This window comes from Staurois parvus, unplaced genomic scaffold, assembly GCF_062004578.1.
Source record: "Staurois parvus isolate SC_StPar_1 unplaced genomic scaffold, SC_StPar_1.0 ptg000894l, whole genome shotgun sequence".
Lineage (NCBI taxonomy): Eukaryota > Metazoa > Chordata > Amphibia > Anura > Ranidae > Staurois > Staurois parvus.
In genome coordinates this window covers 397909-410976 of record NW_028318690.1, presented here as the reverse complement: position 1 = coordinate 410976, position 13068 = coordinate 397909, and the positions used below count along the sequence as shown (strand labels likewise).

Sequence of the window (13068 nt, the reverse complement as noted above, 5' to 3'; positions counted from 1 at the left end):
TTTGCTAATCTTCGGATTCGTCGCGAATAGAATTTTTCCAAATGTTCGGAACGAATTCCACTTCGTCATGTTCGATTCGCTCATCTCTAGTTGCTATGGATTAGTTAAATTTTCTTGAACAATAGCCAGTTTGTGGCAGACGCCAGTGAGTTACATTCACTGAATGGTTTCTTTTATTGCACTTATCAGGCACCCAAAAAGCTAACCCCTAGATCTCCTAAATGTCTCACTACAACAGCTTTATTATTAAAAAGAAAACAAATGGGAATCTACCAATTAGAGACCCCTTGTATGGTCCAGGGCAAGTGGTTGTACATGGGAATTAATAAGTCCCCTACAACCGTGCTATCCAATAAATCAACAACTTTTATCAACTCTTATAATGCAAAAAGCAACTGTGGTTAAAGGTGATTGTAAAGGATTTTTTTTTAAATAAGAAACATCTCTAGATTTACCCGCACTGCACAGAGCCACCATAAACCCCCTTTTCTCGGGGCTCTCCTGGCTCCTCCTCTATTTGTCCAGTGCCCCCATGAGAATCAGCTTCCCATGGGGGCTCTTGTGCTTCTTTGCTCCCGAGCCCCACTACTGCGTTCATTGACACAGATAGCAGGATTCCGCCCTGTCCCCCGCTCCCTCATTACTGGCTTTGATTGACAGCCCCCACAAAGCCAGTGAGACACGGAAGTGAGGGGAGAGAAAAGCTGCAGATGTTCACAGCGATGGATCGCATGAGGGATCAGGTAAGTAAAAGGGGAGAGGGGGGAGTGAAGGGCCAAAACATTTTCTACCTTAATGCAAGGAATGCATTGACCGTGCTCTTCACTGGCTCTCATCCTACCTATCTCACCACACCTTCAGCGTCAATTACATTCTCACTTCCTCCTCTCCTCTTCCTTTCTCCATTCGCCAAGGTCCAGTTCACCTTGGATCAGTTAATAGCCTTCCATGGCTTCCAATACCATTTCTACGGTGACGACACTCAAATCTCTCTACCCCATAGCTCAATCCATCAGTATCCACAAGCATCATTAATCTACAAATAGACATATCAGCCTGGATGTCACACCACTTCCTGAAACTCAATCTATCCAAAACCGAGCTCATATTTTTTCCTTCCCCATGTGCCTCTCTCCCCCAACTTCTCTGTCAAGATTGAAGGCACAACTATCAACCCGTCCCCACATTCCAAGGTGCTAGATGTTATCCTGAATTCTGAACTATCCTTTCAGGCCCACATCCAATCACTGTCCAAACCTTGCCACCTCGCCTTACAAAACATCTCCAAAATACACCCCTTTTTAACCGCAAAGCTTCTAATTCCCTCCCTGATCATCTCTTATCTTGACTACTGCAACTTCCTCCTCACTGGATTACCCTTGCATAGGCTATCCCCCCTTCAGTCCATCAAGAATGCTGCTGCCAGACTACATCAGCTACATCACTATGCTAGTATCAAAAATCCAACCAAATAGTCATGTTTGTTCCAACCAAGACCTACTGCTCTCTAGCTCCCTTGTCACTTCCTCCCATGCTCACTTCCAGGACTTTTTCCGAGTCCCTCCCATCCTATGGAATCCCCTACCCCAATCTGTCTGTCTCCTACTCTGTCTACATTTATACGATCCATGAAAACCCATCTCCTCAGACAAGCCTTTCCTGCCCCCACCTAGTATCTGTGCTTTATTTTCTCAATCAACTTATCTCCCACAGCTATTACATTTAATATCAATTGACCCTCCCGTCTAGATTGTAAACTCTAATGCGCAGGGTCCCGTTTCCTACTGTATTAAATTGTATTGTAATTGTACCATCTGCCCTCATGTTGTAAAGTGATGCGCAAACTGTTGGCACTATATAAATCGTGAATAAAAATAATAATTAAAAATGAAATTATTACAAAATTATCTATATCAGTGATCATTAACTTGGATATTATTATTATATTAATACAGCATTTATATAGTTCCAATAGTGTTCGCAGGGCTTTACAATATAAAAGGGAGACTGTACAGTTACAATACAATGAAATAAAAGAGGGTGATATGCCCAACCTTTTCTGTACATAACCACCTATCCTTCTAGTGTATTTTATGTGTGGCCAAGACATTACTTCTTCTTCCTATGTGGCCCAGGAAAGTGAAAAGGTTGGACACCTCCGAGTTATGCTTGGTACACACAAGAAGCTTCCCCCCCCCCTCTTTCAACCCAGTGGGCTGAATCAAAAAAAAAGAGATTGCTGCAATAACACAAGCTATGTTAGTGAAACAATCTCCCCAGCTAAGCTATTGTGTTCTGACAGGGGGAGTAACCCACTCCAGCTGTACACACAAGCCAAAAGTCAAACGGTTTCTGCTGAACTGACTGATTTCGTCTGATATTAGGCCATGTGTACCCAGCTTTACACAGAAAGATAGTGGACTTCGCAACACTGCATATAATCTTAGCACACATTTGTGTATGTGGATATAATATTTACATAGGAACTAGAAAGCTCTGCAATTTTAATTGTTGGTGTAGTGTTCCTACAAGATTATTCAAAGAAGAAAAACTCCCCAAAAATGACCTAGGCCAGTGGTTCTCAACCTTCCTCATGTTGTGGTGACCCCCAACCATAAAATTATTTACCCAGTAATTATAATTCATGAGTGTCGTTTTACCTCCAATACTGCTGCTTTCAACACAGTAGCTGCTTTTAACAGAGTAGCTGCTTTCAACACAGCAGCTGCTTTCTACACAGTAGCTGCTCTTTACACATCGGAAATATGTGTTTTCTGATGGTCTTAGGGGATCCCTGTGAAAGGGTCGTTCGACCCCCAAAGGGGTCGCGACCCACAGGTTGAGAACCACTGATCTAGGCTATCTATATTTATCTCACAGTCCTCACTTACCTTTGGTTCCAGAATAAGGTCAACTCTTTCATTTACTTCTTCATCCTCAGAATCAGAATTTCCTGCTTTGATATCTAGCTGCTCAAATGCCGTTTCCAGTACTTGTAATCCATAATTCACAGCTTCCTGAATTTTTGGAATCAATTCCGCTTCCTTTTGTTCTCTGGTCTTTTCCTGAGGGAATGAAGAATTAGATAAACTTAAAAAAATCTTACTTACAACATTTCAGCTGATGGAAAGAGCAAGGCAAATCATTTTTTGCTTATAATTGTAAAGTATTCAAAATGGGTGTACTGGCATATGCTGGGGTAATTGCCTGAAAGCCTCAGTGGGCAACACAGGCTCTGGCATTTGACAGCAGTGTCCACTCTTCAGCACTTTTCCCACCCTAAAGCTGAACTCTGGAACTAAAATTATAATTTAAAAATACACTGCTCAAAAATTAAAGGAACACTTTTTAATCAGAGTATAGCATCAAGTCAATTACACTCCTGGGATATTGTCCTGGTCAGTTAAGTAGCAGAGGGTTGTTAATCAGTTTCAGCTGCTTTGGTGTTAAAGAAATTAACAACAGGTATACTAGATGGGCAACAATAAGAAAACACCCAAAACAGGAATGGTTTACAGGTGGAGGCCACTGACATTTTTTCCCCTACTCATCTTTTCTGACTGTTTTTCACTAGTTTTGCATTTGGCTAGGGTCAGTGTCACTACTGGTAGCATGAGGCGATACCTGGACCCTACAGAGGTTGCACAGGCAGTTCAACTCCTCCAGCATGGCACATCAATATGTGCCATTGCCAGAAGGTTTGCGGTGTCTCCCAGCACAGTCTCATGAGCATGGAGGAGATTCCAGGAGACAGGCAGTTACTCTAGGAGAGCTGGACAGGGCTGTAGAGGGTCCTTAACCTATTAGCAAGACCAGTATCTGCTCCTTTGTGCAAGCAGGAACGGTATAAGCAATACAATATGACCTCCAGCAGGCCACTAATGTGAATGTCTCTGACCAAACAAAGAAAGACAGACTTCTGGGACCAAGGGCTAGACATCCTCTAGTGTACTCACTGCCCGGAACCGTAAAGCTTGATTGGCATTTGCCATTGAACACCAGAATTGGCATGTCCAGCACTGGCATCATGTGCTTTTCACAGATGAAAGCAGGTCCAGCCTGAACACGTGACAGACGTCAAAGGGTCTGGCGTAGACGTGGAGAACATTATGATGCCTGCAACATTGTTCAGCATGACCGTTTTGGTGCATAACCTAGGAGGGACGCACAGACCTCTACAGACTATACAATGGCACCCTGACTGCAATTAGGTATCAGGATGAAATCTTTGGACCTATCATTGTCAGACCCTACACTGGTGCAGTGGGTCCTGGGTTCCTCCTGGTGCGCGACAATGCCCAGCCTCATGTGGTGAGAGTATGCAGGCAGTTCCTGGAGGATGAAGGAATTGATACCATTGAATGGCCCCCATGCTCGCCTGACCTAAATCCAACAGACCACCTCTTGGATATCACGTTTTGGTCCTTCCGACGCCACCAGGTAGTGCTTCAGACTGTCCAGGAGCTCAGTGATGCCTTGGTCCAGATCTGGGAAGAAATACCCCAGGACACCATCCATCGTCTCATTAGGACATTGTCAGGCATGCATACAAGCACGAGGGGGCCATACAAACTACAGAGTACCAATCTGAGTTGCTGCAATGAAATTTCAGCAAAATGGACTAGCCTGCTGCATCATTTTTTCACTTTGATTTTTTGAGGTGTCTTTGGATTCAGTCCTCTGTAGGTTGATAATTTTCATTTCCATCAAACGCTGGGACGTCCTTACATTCCTAACACATTACCCAGTCCATATCAGTATAGATATCCAGCATGATATTTTTCCCCATTGAGATCCGACGTGTTTAATTTTGTTCGAGCAGTGTATTTGTGTGCACCAAAAGCCTTTGCAAAACCAGATATTGTCTTGTAAATGTAGTGATGACATCATCACTGTTCTGCACATAGCCTTTGGAGAAAGGACTATGGGAGGGACCAAGCAGGGCCCACCCACCACAGGCTTACTGCAGAAAACTACAGGAGAGCATGGATATAAGACAAGTCACCCTGAACAGGGAGAGAGAGCAGCAGTGACTGGTCTCTATTACAGAGAAGCTCCTGCACAAGTTTCACAGTGGATTGCAGCACAGACCTGGAAGGAATATACAAAGCACATAAATATTCGAGGAAGAACACACATGATACTTACTGGCTTATCCCAGAGTTCAGCTTTAATAGAGAGATGTCAGCTAATAGAACTGATCATTACAATATACTAGAAGATGAATGTTCACAATTAGAGGATGATAAATAGATGAAAACATATGCCACCTACTTGTTCAGGCTTCTCTCCTTGCTCAGACTTTACAATATGTTCTTCAACCTCTTCATCATACACTCTCTAGAAAACAAAATATAATGATGAAATACAAAGACATGATAGCCTTGCACTAAGGGGAACATGTTAGTTGCCACTGTAGACCCCTTACTGAAAATGCTAGTTGCCTGGCTTAAATACTTTCTGTCAATGACCTGAAATATGCAGCGAGTTAGGTCCGAGTGAACTCAGAACTATCTGCCCCTTTGTTTTGGGTCAGTGTCTCAGAGTACTTAGGTCAATGGATCAATTTGACAGCCAGGCAAGAAGTATTTACAGAAGGAAAAAGCAGCCTACTCCTTGCAGTACAGATGAATGATCACACTTAGCCATCTATGAGTAGCTGTACAAGTTGTTATAAGTTTGCAATTTCACTGTCACAGTTATAAAGAGAAGGCTTTATTGATAAATCTCACTAGAATAATGCCATTATTGACAGATACATAAAGCAGTGAAAAATGTCAGCTTTGAGTGCCAAGTCCTGCTTAGGACTATAACCATACTTAGTGTGTAACCTGAAAAATGGTTGCATTGCCCACCCTCTTACCAAAGTCGTAGAGCAGTGTTATCTTAAATTTGGTGTTGTTTCACCTATACAGCCGTGTCATCCATTCACAAGGATCAGTGAATAGAAGACTACAAGTCCCATCTGCCAGGGGGACTTGTAGATTTCAATGGAACATAAGTCTGGTGATATCACTGGACTCATAGTCCACTGATTACTTCCTCTAGCCCCATAACTGAAGGTCCATACTTCTACATGGACCTGGTCTGCAGGAGCCTGTATATTGATTGTGGTTATAATGCTTTGCAAGCTCCAAAGCAAAAAAAAAAAATTCAAAAAATACATTCCTTGATATCGATGCATTTGTTCACTGTTTTTCCAAAAAGTGGACAATGCCTTTAAGTGGTGTGCAATTTCTGTGTTGCAACTTCCCTAAGAGGCAGAGCTTAGCACTTACATTTTCAATGAACTGTGTGTTGGACAGCATAAGAAAATCATTAAAGACATTGTGTAGCCTGCAGTCAGTGGCCTTTACTTCACGGACCAGTCCATCCAGTTGTTTCTCAATCTCATGTGTTCTTGATATAGTTTGCTGGGAGAATTCCTTGAGAAAATTCAAGAGCTAAAAAAAAAAAATAGAAATATGTTCATGCTGCATTTACTGTGACCACAGACTAAAGACATTTATTAAAAAGTAACACAAATGTACATATTATGATTTCAGTGTGGGCAGCAGTCAGTGTGAGCTCCAGCAGTATGACGAGTGCTTCAGTGAATTACAGCTTACATTTTCCAACTTTATTTGAAGTGTCACATAGTGAAACTGCATTTGTGTGTTTGCACAGCAGCACAGTGCATTTATCCACACTGCACATCACTCCAGTGTTGTGGCCTGAACAAGGCTCATAAAAAAACAATGGTTTTCTACGTGACCTGCGTTTATCCAGTGTGGGAAAAAAGCACCACATAGTGTGTATGACCCCGAGTTGTTGATCTGATGTAAACAATTTTCATTTAAATGTAAAAAAGATATTAGAATGCATGAATGGATATCAAATATACTACTCTAAACCCCAGTTGCCCTAACTGCAGCCATCTGACACTTTTTGTGGTCCTGGGGCCCCCTAAAGACTCTTGTGTCCTGCCCACCACTTGCATCCTGCCCGCCCTCTCTGCCCATCTCTTGCATCCTGCCCGCCCTCTCTGCCCTTCTCTTGCATCCTGCCCGCCCTCTCTGCCCAGCTCTTGCATCCTGCCCGCCCTCTCTGCCCAGCTCTTGCATCCTGCCCGCCCTCTCTGCCCAGCTCTTGCATCCTGCCCGCCCTCTCTGCCCAGCTCTTGCATCCTGCCCGCCCTCTCTGCCCAGCTCTTGCATCCTGCCCGCCCTCTCTGCCCATCTCTTGCATTATGTTTGCCCTCTCTGCCCATCTCTTGCATCCTGTCCGCCCTCTCTGCCCATCTCTTGCATCCTGTCCGCCCTCTCTGCCCATCTCTTGCATCCTGCCCGCCCTCTCTGCCCATCTCTTGCATCCTGCCCGCCCTCTCTGCCCATCTCTTGCATCCTGCCCGCCCTCTCTGCCCTTCTCTTGCATCCTGCCCGCCCTCTCTGCCCATCTCTTGCATCCTGCCCGCCCTCTCTGCCCATCTCTTGCATCCTGCCCGCCCTCTCTGCCCATCTCTTGCATCCTGTCCGCCCTCTCTGCCCATCTCTTGCATCCTGCCCGCCCTCTCTGCCCATCTCTTGCATCCTGTCCGCCCTCTCTGCCCATCTCTTGCATCCTGTCCGCCCTCTCTGCCCATCTCTTGCACCCTGCCCGCCGTCTCTGCCCATCGTCTCTGCCCATCTCTTGCACCCTGCCTGCCGTCTCTGCCATCTCTTGCATCCTGCCCGCCGTCTCTGCCCATCTCTTGCATCCTGCCCGCCGTCTCTGCTCATCTCTTGCGTCCTGCCCACCTCTTGTATCATGACATTGGTCTTTGACTATATCACGTTGTGTGTCTGCTGTCTCTGAAGCTGAATATATTCACTTAATTTTATGTGTGGCCCTTTGGTGATGTCAGAGGCCGCACTTAAGGTCCCCCATATCAGGAAAGTTGACCACCACTGCTGTAAACTGACAATCTGTAATTTTACAGGGTCACATACTTTCCTCTGCTGTATAAGCATTTTACTTACAACAACCGTTATCATTCCTATTACAGTACGCACCCAATGTTCAGCATGGTTTGTTAAAGCAGAACTTTATGATAAATGTAAATGTTTGCAAGAAGGAGGGTTTTTTTTCTAGCAGATGAGATATTAAGCAATAAAAGATTCTCACCTTCCTTTTAACAAACTTCCTAAACTGTACACTGTGCGTATGCATGGGCTCTGCTAGAATGGTAACTACTTCTCCACCTGCAATGGGAAATCTGATATTTATTCTCTGCTCCAACAATACAGACTTTGGGAGTTTTTCCATTAGGAATTTATACCTTTCCCTCTCCAATTCATAACCAGTGGAACTATTATTCTGTGGTTGCTATTCGTTTGCTATTACCATCCCTCCAAGATGATCTGAATGCTGGGAGGTAGAGATGAGCTTTCTAATCATGTGACTGTCACGATTGCCTGTCATTGTTTATGACTGGGAGCATGCAGTGACCACACTGTTAGCACAGGAAATCTGTTCCTCATGGAAGCATATGTGTGATGGCTCAGCATTAAAGCCCACCAGCTGCATATGTGTGTATGACTGGTAGGAATGATTTAGTGGCTATAATTAGGACCTGGCATATACCAGGGTAGGTTACTCACTGGATTTGTATACCATGTGCTATAGGCTTCATGCACAGTGGCCAGGTAGAAGGCACAGGCACACCAACCAGATATGCTGGCAGGCTGCAAAACTCTATGAGAGGGTGAAAGCTGCTATGGCTGGATAGTGAGTGGTGATAACACAGGCATCTGGATAATGAGTGGTGATAACACAGACATCTGGATGGTGAGTGGTGATAACACAGGCATCTGGATGGCGAGTGGTGATAACACAGGCATCTGGATGGCGAGTGGTGATAACACAGGCATCTGGATGGCGAGTGGTGATAACACAGGCATCTGGATGGCGAGTGGTGATAACACAGGCATCTGGATGGCGAGTGGTGATAACACAGGCATCTGGATGGCGAGTGGTGATAACACAGGCATCTGGATGGCGAGTGGTGATAACACAGGCATCTGGATGGCGAGTGGTGATAACACAGGCATCTGGATAGTGAGTGGTGATAACACAGGCATCTGGGTGGTGAGTGGTGATAACACAGGCATCTGGGTGGTGAGTGGTAATAACACAGGCATCTGGGTGGTGAGTGGTGATAACACAGGCATCTGGATGGCGAGTGGTGATAACACAGGCATCTGGATGGCGAGTGGGGATTAAACAGACATCTGGATGGTGAGTGGGGATTAAACAGACATCTGGATGGTGAGTGGGGATTAAACAGACATCTGGATGGTGAGCGGGGATAACACAGGCATCTGGGTGGTGATTGGTGATAACACAGGCATCGGGATGGTGAGTGGTGATAACACAGGCATCTGGGCACATGCTGCTGTAAGAGTTAGTACCACAGCTGTCAGCCTCTCATAGAGTTTACCAAGTTGCTGGCAGCAGGGTGCTATCTCCCCCATGAAAATACCAGGTTGTCATGTCACAGGGGCTAAAAGGCAGGGTGCATAAGGCCACATGTAACAATCAGAGATGAGCTTCCAAACTCAACTCTATCCAAAATTGAAGGTCATGCTCTTTTTAAAGTGGCTGTAAAGTCTTAAGGTTTTTTTCACCTTCATGCATTCTATGCATGAAGAAAAATCACTTCTGTGTGCAGCAGTGCACCCCCCCCCCCTAATGCTTAACTGAGCTCCCTCTAAATGAATGAAGTGCATGAGAGCACCGGCTCCCCCAGGTCTTTCCATCCTCATTGGCTAAGGCAGCAGCAGCAGCAGCCACTAATTCCCACTACTGTCAATCACAGCCAGTGAGCCACGCTCTGTATGTGAATGGTCACACAGAGCAACAGCTCAGGAGCCCCCACAGCAAGCTGCTTGCTTTGGGGGTACTCAGCAGAAGGGAGGGGCCAGGAGCCCTGGCGAGCGACCTGAGAAGAAGAGGATCAAGGCTGCTCTGTGTAAAATTATTGCACAGAGAAGGTAAATAGGACATGTTTGTAATTAAAAAAAAATAAAATCTGCCTTTAATATCACTTTAAGTCTAATCAGCTGCTGACCTGGGTTATAGATTCCACTGCAATACCTGTATACACAGGGAGGGATGCTGGTGATGTCAGTGCCCTTATATGGACACATGCCTACTTTTAGCCAATTGTCATTGACTAAATATAAGCAGGGTGTCCATATAAGGGCACTGACATCACCAGCATCCCTCCCCTTAGTTTAACCACTTCAAGTCTGGACACTTTTACCCCCTTCCTGTCCAGGCCAATTTTCAGCGCTATCACACTTTGAATGACAATTGCACGGTCATGCAACACTGTACCCATATGAATTTTTTAGCATTTTTTTTTTAGATAAAGCTTTATTTTGGTGGTATTTATTCACCACTGGGATTTTTTTTTTTTTTTGCTATATAAATGAAAAAGTCCAAACATTTTGAAAAAAAGTGTTTTTCTTATAAAATTTTGCAAATAAATATTTCATCATAAAATTTGGCCAAAATGTATTCAGTTATCTTTTTTTTACATGCTGTCACCCTAGCAGTACAGTGTCACCATGGTGACACTGTACTACTTGTGGGGGGTAATGAAGATTTTTTTTTTTTTTACACTGTACAAGCAGTTTTTAAAGGCTGTACAAGCAATCATTTCTCCTTCTCTTTGCCTGCATTCTTGCAGCCATTGAGAACTACTGTGTGAGCTGTGATTGGTCACAGCTTGTCACATGGTACAAGGCTGTTGTGAATAGCCCTGTACCATGTGACCTCTGTGATCATTTACAGATTTCACAGAGGTCACATGGTACAGGGCTATTCACAACAGCCTTGTACCATGTGACAAGCTGTGACCAATCACAGCTCACACAGTAGTTCTCAATGGCTGCAAGAATGAAGAAGTGACATCTTGCTTACTACTCTGCATGTGATCACTGATTGGCCAATCAGTGATCACATGATCGGGACCTCACACAGGGGTCCCATACGACGATCGGACCAGACTGTGGGAGCGCGCACAGTCAAAAATGGCGGGTGCCGTTTATGAACAGCAACCCGTCCCTGCACTGTCACCGTCCGGCCGTTTATATACAGCGGCCGGACGGGAAGTGGTTATGTATGCTGCAGGATGAGGAATGACTCAGCCTGAAGCTGGACTAGAAAGTAGCACAAAATGTAAGTTTGGATAGAGGTGAGAAGATGCCTGAACTCATCTCTAGTGACAATGTGGTATGTCATTAAAGAGTATAATGGCCTACATATAAAACGATCAGCCATATCATTATGACCACCCATCACGGTATGGACTCCATTAGACCTCTAAAGGTATGCTGCGGTATCTGGCACCAGTCTAGTAGGTTGCAAGGTGGGGCTTCCATGGATCAGATATGTTTTTGTAGGGCATTCCACAGATGCTCGATTGGATTGAGATCTGGCGAATTTGGAGGCCAAGTCAACACCTCAAACTCATTGTTGTGTTCCTCAAACCATTCTTAAATTCATCATATCAGACCACCTTCCATTGCTCCATTGTCCAGTTATGATGCTCACATGCCTATTGTAGGCGCTTTTGGCTGCGGACACGGGTCAGCATGGGCACCTTGATCAGTCTGCAGCTACACAGCCCCATACACAACAATGTCGAAGGACTGTGTATTCTTATACCTTTCTATCAAAATCAGCATTAACTTTTGCAGCAATTGAAGCTACAGTAGCTCTTCTCTTGGATTGGACAACACAGACCAACCTTCCACCCCACGTATATCAATGAGCCTTGGTCGCCCATGACCCAGTCACTGGCTTTCTTTCCTTGGACCACATTTGGTAGGTCCTGACCACTGAAGACAAAATCTGCAGTTTTGAAGTTGCTCTGACCCAGTCGTCTATCCATTACAATTCAGTCCTTGTCAAAGTCGCTAAAATCCTTACACTTGCCCAATTTGTAAATGTTATTCACTTTGCCTGTCAGTGTCCTAATCTTATGGCAGATCGGTGTGTAGATCTCCAGATATGGGACACACAGCAGTCTGTGGTTTTACATTCAACAATGGAGCACAAGAGCTGTGATGTCCCTGCGCTGGCGGTCCATTCATGGGTGCAGACCGCCCGGGGAGGTCCACAAACCATCCATGACACACTGATCACAGTTCAATGCTCCGCAGACTTCAATGTAGACTAATAAGTGCTCAGTTTTACTGTATGAATGGGAGGTTGGGAGGTGCCCTGGGTGACATTCGCAAGCGAGCTGCCCTGGCGGACGTACGAGTGCGAGCTGCCCTGGGTGACATACGAGTGCGAGCTGCCCTGGGTGACATACGAGTGCGAGCTGCCCTGGGTGACAAACGGGTGTGAGCTGCCCTGGGTGACATACGACTGCGAGCTGCCCTGGGTGACAAACACGTGCGAGCTGCCCCGGGTGACATCTGCCTGCGAGCTGCCCCGGGTGACATACGCAGGCGAGCTGCCCCGGGTGACATACGAAGGCGAGCTGCCCCGGGTGACATACACGTGCGAGCTGCCCCGGGTGACATAGGTATATGAGGTTTCCCATGTCCTTATTCTGATTGATCAGAGAGGAAGACTAAGGTGCAGTCCAGGCACATAGCACTCACCCCAGCATCGGCCCCCAGAGACCAGCTGTCACTGCTCCTTCCGATCTCCTCCAGGCTCCATGCTCTCTCCCACACCGCCTCCTCCCCGGTACAGCTCACAGGCCCGTTCATCCCGGATCACACCGACAGCGACACGTACGGGGAGCCGACAACACTTCACTCTACTCTCACATAGGCACCATGTTGGAGCTGCTCAGCTGACCGCCATCATGTGACCTGCTTCCGCCACGTGACAGGACCGGGAGAGATGGATGCTCAACACAGGCAACTGCTGACAGTGTGCGCGTCCCTGCCGCTCGTATGTGTCACCGGGCAGAGCTCAGGGGCACTGGGCTCCACATACAGAGCGATCAGTGTGTGCGATATAAATAACAGCATACATACTGCACTGACAGCTTATATATAAACAGAAGATATGGGCTTGCTTTAC

The 13068-nt window shown here is 45.7% G+C and overlaps 1 protein-coding gene across 3 annotated transcripts in view; it reads right to left on the bottom strand.

The window, feature by feature from the left end:
• LOC149442355 (WASH complex subunit 2-like) overlaps positions 1-12858 on the bottom strand; it is a 76269-nt gene extending 63411 nt beyond the window's left edge. For all 3 annotated transcript variants that reach the window (XM_089656182.1, XM_089656183.1, XM_089656184.1), the window contains exons 1-4: positions 12639-12858; positions 6279-6443; positions 5275-5340; positions 2892-3065 (exon numbers count right to left, since the gene is read on the bottom strand). In XM_089656182.1, coding sequence (XP_089512308.1) covers positions 2892-3065; positions 5275-5340; positions 6279-6443; positions 12639-12749 — 516 coding nt within the window. In that variant the 5' untranslated portion in view covers positions 12750-12858. The remainder of the gene's footprint in view (positions 1-2891; positions 3066-5274; positions 5341-6278; positions 6444-12638) is intronic.
• Positions 12859-13068: the final 210 nt, after the last annotated feature.